This window comes from Lactuca sativa, chromosome 3 (assembly GCF_002870075.4).
Source record: "Lactuca sativa cultivar Salinas chromosome 3, Lsat_Salinas_v11, whole genome shotgun sequence".
Taxonomy (NCBI): domain Eukaryota; kingdom Viridiplantae; phylum Streptophyta; class Magnoliopsida; order Asterales; family Asteraceae; genus Lactuca; species Lactuca sativa.
Window position 1 is genome coordinate 255,962,540 of NC_056625.2, and position 9,068 is coordinate 255,971,607.

The 9,068-nt window shown below is 34.9% G+C and overlaps 1 protein-coding gene and 1 long non-coding RNA gene across 4 annotated transcripts; one reads left to right on the forward strand and one right to left on the reverse strand.

Annotated features, from left to right (window-relative positions):
• Nucleotides 1-1,983: 1,983 nt before the first annotated feature.
• LOC111883300 (uncharacterized) lies at nt 1,984-2,564 on the reverse strand. Its single transcript, XR_002847401.3, has 2 exons — nt 2,425-2,564; nt 1,984-2,211 (listed from the first exon to the last, which is right to left on the reverse strand). It is a non-coding gene; the product is annotated as an uncharacterized LOC111883300 (long non-coding RNA).
• A 63-nt stretch (nt 2,565-2,627) lies between these two features.
• Nucleotides 2,628-8,743, forward strand: LOC111883299 (putative disease resistance RPP13-like protein 1). Of its 3 annotated transcripts, none has more exons than XM_042900402.2 (5): nt 2,628-2,766; nt 3,051-6,864; nt 6,961-7,061; nt 7,187-7,276; nt 8,406-8,743. In XM_042900402.2, exons 1-2 carry the CDS (start codon nt 2,721-2,723, stop codon nt 6,836-6,838), a joined length of 3,834 nt encoding a protein of 1,277 aa, XP_042756336.1. In that variant the 5' UTR covers nt 2,628-2,720; the 3' UTR covers nt 6,839-6,864; nt 6,961-7,061; nt 7,187-7,276; nt 8,406-8,743. The 3 variants fall into 3 exon arrangements, with proteins under 3 accessions (XP_042756336.1, XP_023735402.1, XP_023735403.1); XM_023879634.3 differs by lacking the exon at nt 8,406-8,743 and adding an exon at nt 7,389-7,703; XM_023879635.3 differs by lacking the exons at nt 2,628-2,766; nt 8,406-8,743 and adding an exon at nt 7,389-7,703 and having other exon boundaries at nt 2,871-6,864.
• Nucleotides 8,744-9,068: the final 325 nt, after the last annotated feature.

Consider the following 9,068-nt stretch of genomic DNA (forward strand, 5'->3'; position numbering starts at 1 on the left):
TGAACAAGTTGCAATTAAGCTTGTGACTATTGTAATGTCGTTATAACTTTTGTTAATTAGTTTGTTGGAATCTGATATTAGAATGTTGCAATTTCTAGGGTTATTGAAAGAGACGAGCTAATTGTTTTGATAGAAATTGGGATGTTTATACATTTTAGGAAAGATGACGGGTCAGCAAGCATTCATTACTCACTAGTTGTTAATTTTAAAGGAGGAAGGAAGCAGCTGCCATAATATGTTTTACATCTATAGCTTCAAGGCGCTGGGTGTTGATTGGCATTACTTTATCATCTTGCTTTAATAATTAAGCTGTAACTTTGTTCTGTGTTTATTTATATTTAACTATTTTACTTGGTTATCTGTTTCTTAAAGCTCCATATCTTTGATGAGCATGAACAACAGCGAATATCATATAACAAGAGAAAAGGTAAAAATCATCTTCTGATTATACTAGAATCAATGTATCATAACCTTTTTTTTTGAAAACTCACAATCTTTATTGTTTTATAGTTTTTGTAGGCATTAATCATGTTGTAGGAATAGACCGGAATTGTGACTTCATAAAGGTTAGTTAGAGATTCTTTATATTTTAAAGGGTATATAGCTTTTCTACAAAGGACTTGATTGTTTCTTTGTGATCAACTAATGTTGCATTCTGATTTCATGAAGACCAGTTTTCTTTTTATATGTAGCATCCATTCAGTCATTCAAACTAGTCTCTTGATAACCTTGATGTTGCCAACTTATTTGGCTTTTCCAAAACATTTTAAAGGTATACATTTATCTCATTGTCAAACTGATTACGTAATTTCTAAACGCAAAACTTAATAGAAATAAACATTATTATATGATTTATTTTCTGATATTTACTTTTTTTGTAGACTTGATTCAAACCAAAGACAAATAGAAGTTTTGGTGTTCATCAAGAGACATCCTATGAAGCATGGTTGTTTGTTTTATCTAGAAAGACTAGCGTTTGAGAGTTAGATTGTAAACAGAACAAAAGCAGAGAACTCCATCTGCTGTTCCAAGAAGTTGAAATCAGGGTAAATGTAACTTGACTTTAGTTGGTAGATGTATAACATTAGTAACTCATTATGCTTTCTTTGAGCAAACTAACTTCCATAATTCCAAATAGTATTTGATTGACACCTAATGAAACTACCATTGTAAGTCTACTGTGAACACCAGACTTTTTAATTGAGAGTAATGTCCTTTAGGGACTTCCACCTCCAAAATGATAATCCTATTCAAGGAGTTTAGCATTCTAGTGAAAGACTAGATTATGCTGATAGCAATGCAACAATATAATCATAAAGCATGTATATCATTAGAAAATTTGTGCCTCATGAATCTGATATTCTATATTGTTAACGGGCTTCAGATAGTAGGGTTGAAGAAGCCCGTCTCAGAGTGGGGCCCACAGAATTTTCCCAACCTGACTTGATATCCTAACATTATATGGCGGACCATGTGAGTATGTGAAAAACTTTGATCAATTCTCACATCTACTTCCTTCATCTCTTACTATTTGAGAAACAGGAATCCCTCCAACAAAAAATATGAATGCATTCAAATCAAGAATCATTTTGATAATGTATAGCCTAATAGCGACCATGTGACAATGCCAATTAAGATGTTTATCTGGTGACTCATTTGATCCAGGACTAATACTAAGTAAATCAATTAAGATTAAGCGGATGGGCTTTCATTAAATAGGTCGGTTATGACATTTTTAAATATGATACTTTGTTATATTTGTTAAATGCTTGTGAATAGAATTCTTATTGACCCTTTATCTTAGGATTGACCCTAGAATTTTCATTATTTGTTAAAGTTTTACTTTTTAGATCTTCGAAATCATGAATCACTTTACACAAGATCTTTAAAATGATTTGATCAATTTGATAATAGGTATCTACGATTTTACCCATTTGAAAATGATGATTAATATGTTATTTATTTGTTTATTTCGATGACCCATTTAGCGAAGGATTAATACTAACTAAGCACATTACAAACTATTGAAAGTCAAATGCTATCTCCAGTTTGAGAATTAGGCTGACTGAAAATAGTACAAAAACAGAGGATACCATCTGTTATTGCAAAAATTAAAATCACAACACCTTGTATTCTTTGCCCATATAACTTTTAACTTTCAATGATAACTGGATAACTTTAGTAATTCATCATGATTTCTGAAATTTTACCCTGCACACCAAACAGAGTTTGTTAAAACCCTTATTTTTTATCATCACAATAAATAAATAACATCATATTAATAAGGGTAAGATGGTCTTTTCAATGAAGCAGGGACCACAGGCATAAAAAATACAAACCACAGGTACCAACCATCTAAAAAATCCAATACTAGTACCAAAAGCATGAATTAGGTCAACCAAAGGGACCAAATATGAAATTTACCTAAATCGAAATTTTGACCAATGACGATGAAATTTCCGTCTCCGCCGGCTTCAGTTCTTCGAGTCGTCACAGTAAACATCATGGAGGAGGAGATCAGACGGTGGAGGATTCTGGTTCGCATTGATGGCAGCCGGAATCAGAATCGTCGGAGTTGGTAACATTGGAGAAAAGCGGGATGTAGAAAGAGAAGAAGGCCATGAAGAATATATGATTTTTGTCCTCATGGGCTGACTGAGGAGTGGGTTCAGTTGTTCATCCTTTTTCTTTGATGGAAAGAATTATGGGTTCATCAGTTCATGGAATGTTTACATCGACAAAGAAGTCTCACTTTGCAATGTTTCGGTAAACAATTTTAATCTCTTTATCTTTTCGTTGAAACTCCTCAATTGCAACTTTCAACTTTTGGGCCCACAAATTTGTGGTGGGCATTAATTTAATCCACAAATCTTTACTCTAAACAATAATTGAAATCGATCTCATTGTTCATCCAATTCGTCAACATCTCTTGATAATTGAAATAATTTTCTCTTTGCATCCATTTCATCTACATCAATACTATATTCTCTGCTATTGCCATAAACAATAAACAATGGCTGAAATCGTTCTTTCTGCCTTGTTTACATTAGTCTTTGAAAAGCTGACCTCTGAAGCCTTGAAGAAAATCGCTCGCTCCAAGGGAATTGATTCAGAGCTTAAGAAATTGAAGAAAACATTAGACCAGATCCAAGATCTACTTAACGATGCTTCTCAGAAGGAAGTAACTGATGAAGCTGTTAAAAGATGGCTGATTGATCTCCAACAATTGGCTTACGACACTGATGACCTACTTGATGATATCGCAACAGAAGCTATTCATCGTGAGTTGACTGAGGAGGGTGGAGCCTCCTCCAGTATGGTAAGAAAACTAATCCCAAGTTGTTGCACAAGTTTCTCACAAAGTAATAGGATGCATGCCAAGTTAGATGATATTGCCACCAGGTTACAAGAACTGGTAGAGGCGAAAAATAATCTTGGTTTAAGTGTGATAACATATGAAAAACCCAAAATTGAAAGAGATGAGGCGTCTTTGGTAGATGCAAGTGGTGTCTTTGGACGTGAAGATGATAAGAAAAAATTGCTTCAGAAGCTGTTGGGGGATAAAGATGAATCAAGTAGTCAAAACTTCAGCATTGTGCCCATAGTTGGTATGGGTGGGGTTGGTAAAACAACTCTAGCCAGACTTTTGTATGACGAAAAGGAAGTGAAGGATCACTTCGAACTCAGGGCTTGGGTTTGTGTTTCTGATGAGTTTAATGTCCTTAATATAAGCAAAGTTATTTATCAATCAGTGACCGGTGAAAACAAGGAATTTGCAGGTTTAAATCTGCTTCAAGAAGCTCTTAGAGAGAAATTTCAGAACAAACTATTTCTAATAGTTTTAGATGACGTATGGTCTGAAAGCTATGGTGATTGGGAAAAATTGGTGGTCCCATTTCTTGTGGGGGCGTCTGGAAGTAGAATAATCATGACAACTCGGAAGGAGCAATTGCTCAAACAGCTGAGTTTTTCTCATCAAGACCCTCTGCAGCGTCTATCACAAGACGATTCTTTGTCTTTGTTTGCTCAACATGCATTGGGTGTAAATAAATTTGATTCGCACCCAACACTAAGGCCATATGGGGAACAGTTTGTAAAAAAATGTGGGGGCTTGCCTTTGGCTTTAAGAATACTTGGGAGGTTATTAAGGACAAAAACAGACGAGGAAGAATGGAAATATCTGTTGGATAGTGAGATATGGAATTTAGGAAATGGAGATAAGATTGTTCCTGTTCTTAGACTAAGCTACAATGATCTTTCTGCCACTTTGAAGTTGTTGTTTGGGTACTGCTCCTTGTTCCCCAAGGATTATGAGTTTGACAAAGAGGAGTTGGTTCTGCTGTGGATGGCAGAAGGGTTTTTGCACCACTCTGATGTAAGAAAGTCAATGGAGCAGTGGGGTCACAAATGTTTTGAAGAGTTGCTGTCAAGGTCATTTTTTCAACATGCTCCTAATAACAAATCGTTGTTTGTGATGCATGACCTCCTGAATGACTTGGCCGCACTTGTTGCTGGAGATTTTTTTTCAAGGTTAGATATTGAGATGAACCAGGAATTTAGGAAGGAAGTTTTGCAAAAACACCGACATATGTCACTTGTTTGTGAGGATTACATGGTGTACAAAAGGCTTAGTCCATACAGAGGAGCTAAAAATTTGAGAACATTTATAGCATTGTCTGTTAGGGTGGTAGAAGATCGGGTTAAATTTAACTTATCAAATAAGGTCCTGAGTGACTTACTTCAGGAGTTACCATTGTTAAGAGTCCTAAGTTTGAGTAATCTTAGCATAAGCGAGGTACCAGAAGTCATCGGTAGTATGAAGCACTTACGGTATCTTAATCTATCTCGAACTTTAATCACACGTTTACCGGAAAATGTCTGCAATCTTTATAATCTACAGTCACTGATCGTTTCTGGCTGTAATAGTTTTGAAAAGTTGCCCAATAGCTTCTCAAAGCTTAAAAATTTGCAGCATTTTGACATGAGAGATACTCCTAATTTGAAGAAGATGCCCTTAGGGATTGGTGAGTTGAAAAGCCTACAGACTTTCTCCAACATCATTATTGGAGGTGAATCCGGCTTTGCAATAAAAGAGCTTAAGAAATTGCAAAATCTCCATGGAAAAGTTTTTATTGCAGGGCTGGGCAATGTGCAGAATGCAATGGATGCACGTGAGGCAAACTTATCACAAAAGAGGTTTACTGAGTTAGAGTTGAATTGGGGTTCTGAGTTTAATGTTATTAGGACGGAATTACTTGAAAAAGAGATCCTTAATGAGCTTATGCCTCATAATGGTACTCTAGAGAAACTCGGAATTATGTCATATAGGGGTACAGAGTTTCCAAATTGGGTTGGGGATCCCTCGTTTCTTCGGTTGACTAAAGTGTCGATAGATGGCTGTGAAGAATGTACATCTCTACCAAGACTTGGGCAACTGCCATCATTGAAGGAGCTGTTTATTGGTAAGATGAGTAAGGTGAAGGTTGTAGGTTTGGAGTTACTTGGAACCGGCCTTGCATTTCCTTCACTTGAAATCCTAAGGTTTGATAGTATGTCGGGGTGGGAGGAATGGTCAACAAATAGTGGGGCGTTTCATTGCCTTCAAGAGCTTCGAATTTTAGATTGTCCTAATCTGGTTCGGCTCTCCCTTAAAGCACTACCTTCACTAAGGGTTTTGAAACTAAGAAAATGTGGTCATGGTGTCTTGAAAAACCTTGTTGATGTAGCTTCAACAATCACCAAGTTGGAAATAGATGATATTTCAGGGCTTACTGATGAACTGTGGAGAGGTGTTACAGAGTATCTTGGGGCGGTAGAAGAAATAAGTATCCGTTCTTGTAATGAAATAAGATATTTGTGGGAATCAGAAGCAGAGGCAAGTAAGGTTCTTATGAATTTAAAGAATTTGGATTTATGTGAATGTGAAAATTTGATGAGTTTAGGGGAGAAAGAAGAGGATAATATTAATAGTGGGAGCAGCCTAACATCTTTTAGGAGGTTAGAAGTATGGAAATGTAACAACTTGGAGCATTGCAGTTGTCCAGATAGCATGGAGGAATTGACTATTTGTCATTGTGATTCAATTACATCGGTCTCCTTCCCAACAGGAGGAGGGCAGAAGCTCAAGGAACTTCTCATTACTGGTTGCAAGAAACTATTGGAAAAGGAGTTGGGAGGAAGAGAGAAGACAGGGATGCTTATAGACTCAAAAATGCGGATGCTTCGATCAGTACATATATATAAATGGCCAACTCTGAAATCGATCACTGCGTTGGGTTACTTCATTAACCTTGTCAGGTTGATAATAATAGAGTGTCCAAGTATGGAGTCATTTCCTGACCATGAGTTGCCAAATCTCACCTCTTTAACAAATATCTGCATAGAAAGGTGTACAAGTATGGATGCATCCTTTCCTCGTGGGCTTTGGCCTCCCAAATTGTGTTACCTGAGAATAGGAAGGTTGAAGAAGCCCATCTCAGAGTGGGGCCCACAGAATTTTCCAACATCACTTGTTAACCTAATATTACAAGCCGGACCATATGATGACATGAAAAAGTTTGATCAATTGTCACATCTTCTTCCTTCATCTCTTACTATTTTTGGCATAGAAGGATTTGAGAAACTGGAATCGGTTTCAACAGGACTCCAACACCTCACCTCCCTCCAACATCTCTTCATTGAGTACTGCCCGAAGATGAAAGATCTACCACAAAACTTGTTGCCTTTGCTTCTGGTATTGTGGATCTATGAATGCCCAAATCTGAAAGAAAAGAGTAGCAAAGGAGGATACTATTGGCCCCAAATCTCCCTTATCCCCTGCTTCAACAGATTACACTAAGGAGATCTTACAAGTTTAATTTGAAGGTACAACCCTCTGTTTGCCTTGGACTTCTTTTGTTTAAATTGATGGCTTATTAATCGAGTTCGAATGTATTTTTCTCACATTTCCCACACTTACAGCCATGAATTTTGAAATGAAAGCATCAAGAGGAAGTAAAAGATCAAACTGATGATGGTTTACAAAGGAAGACATTTATATGGTGCTGCTTCTAGTTTACAAGGTTTGTTTCTGTCTGACTGATAAACCCTTACGCAATCTGAAACAATCTTTTATGGACAGTGGTTTCCAAAATTACTTAATTTTTTCTTGTTCTAAATTTGCTTGAAATGGAATCTTGATTTATAGGTGAACGACTTTACTTTCCAACAATCATTCATGGAAGTTAAGTGCAGAACTCCTGCTGATGATCTAAGCTGTGAAGCTTCAATGATTTTTGTATGTAGCATCTTTTCAATCATTCAAACTAGGCCTATTCTCTTAATTTCTAAAGGCAAACTCAATAGAAATTATTATATGATATATTTTCTGATATTTACTTTTTTTCTAGACTTGATTCAAACCAAAGAGAAAGAGAAGTGTAGGTTTTCATGAAGTGACATCCTGTGAGGCATGGTTGTTTGTTTTGTATAGGAAGACTATGTTTGAAAGTTAGATTAAAAACATAACAAAAACAGAGAACTCCATCTGCTGTTCCAAGAAGTTGAAAACAGAGTTCATGACACTTTGACTTTCATCAAGTGTTGTCACTTTGACTTTCATTGACTGTTGTGATTTTTCTTTATTTGTTTGTATATTCTGTTTTCCACTGTAGATTTTTGTGTATTTTCTTGGGCAAATTCCATGGAACCCATTTGTTGTTTGATTTTTTTGTTTAGCCATTGCAAGATTTTTTTATACTTTAATCACATAGATTTCTTTTTTCTAAAAAAAACAACTATGAGTTTTTTCCAGTTATAAATTACAAGAAGTAATAGATAATGGTGGCTTTTTATTTATTTATTTTATTATTTTTTTTTAAATCGAAGTCTTATCAGTTAAATCATAAGCAAAATTATTTGAGTGGTAGTGATTTTCATAGAATTTAAAGTTTATATAATGTTTTTTTTCTTAAATGAAAAGAACTCTCAATTGTTAAATCAGAAAAAATAGCTTCAATAATAAATAAAAAAGTAAAAGTAAAAGTAAAACAACTTACAATGTATTTTTAAGTAAATTTGGCCTATTTTCTTTTAACAAACTATGTTCCATGATTATACAGTGGTTTTTATGTTTTTTGGGTACTTCCTAGTAAAATAAGAATCATATTCAAGGTGTATAGTCTTCTATTGAAAAGACTAGATTATATAAATAGTAATGCAACATAAGTATAAAGTATTATAAACTATTTACAACGTCATCATAAAAAAACGTCTTAATATAAGAAATTTCTTTTGTTTATGGGTTGCAAAATACTTCATATGTCCCAAAATTATTGTCTACAAACAAAAAAAACACACAAATTAAAAAAATATTAATTACCGTTAATTTTATTAAATGAATTGACAGTTTTATCCCTTGTTGTCAGGGGCGGACGCAGGAATACACAGTAGGTGTTGCCGAGGTTGAAATAGGTGTTGCCGATGTAGAAAAATAAGGTAAAAAAATCGAAAAATCGAAAATTTTTCCACTGCGGATAGAAAAAGTAGGTGTTACCGGTGCCACACCGGGACACCTACTAGGTCCGCCCCTGCTTGTTGTATTTAATTCCATGGTAGGTGAACTAATAATGAGGGTATTTATTTTTAGAAGTCTGCTATTATTATGTGACAAATCAAAAAGGAAACATAGACTATTAGAATGGAACGGGGGAAGTATTAAAACGTTCGATTTAATTCACTACTAGAAAACAAATGTAATGCCAACCGAATTTTAGCAACATAAAAATTTGTCAAAAACAACAATGTAATATAGACGGATTTTTCATGGAATAAAAAAGCCTAATTATTTGGATTTTACTATGTTTCTAGACGGTTTAACAATATAATCCATTTCGTTGGTAATTTGTTACAATACTACCCAAAAGAACTCAACATGTTTGCAATCCCCCTTAATTATGATTCCTTCTTTAATATAACAACGTATTATAATATTATTAAATTTACAATCCTCTTGTTGTGTAAGGTCTTGAAATGGATCTTTACCAATGATCAAGCAATCAAACAATCAGATTGAATAAGAATCGGAGTAG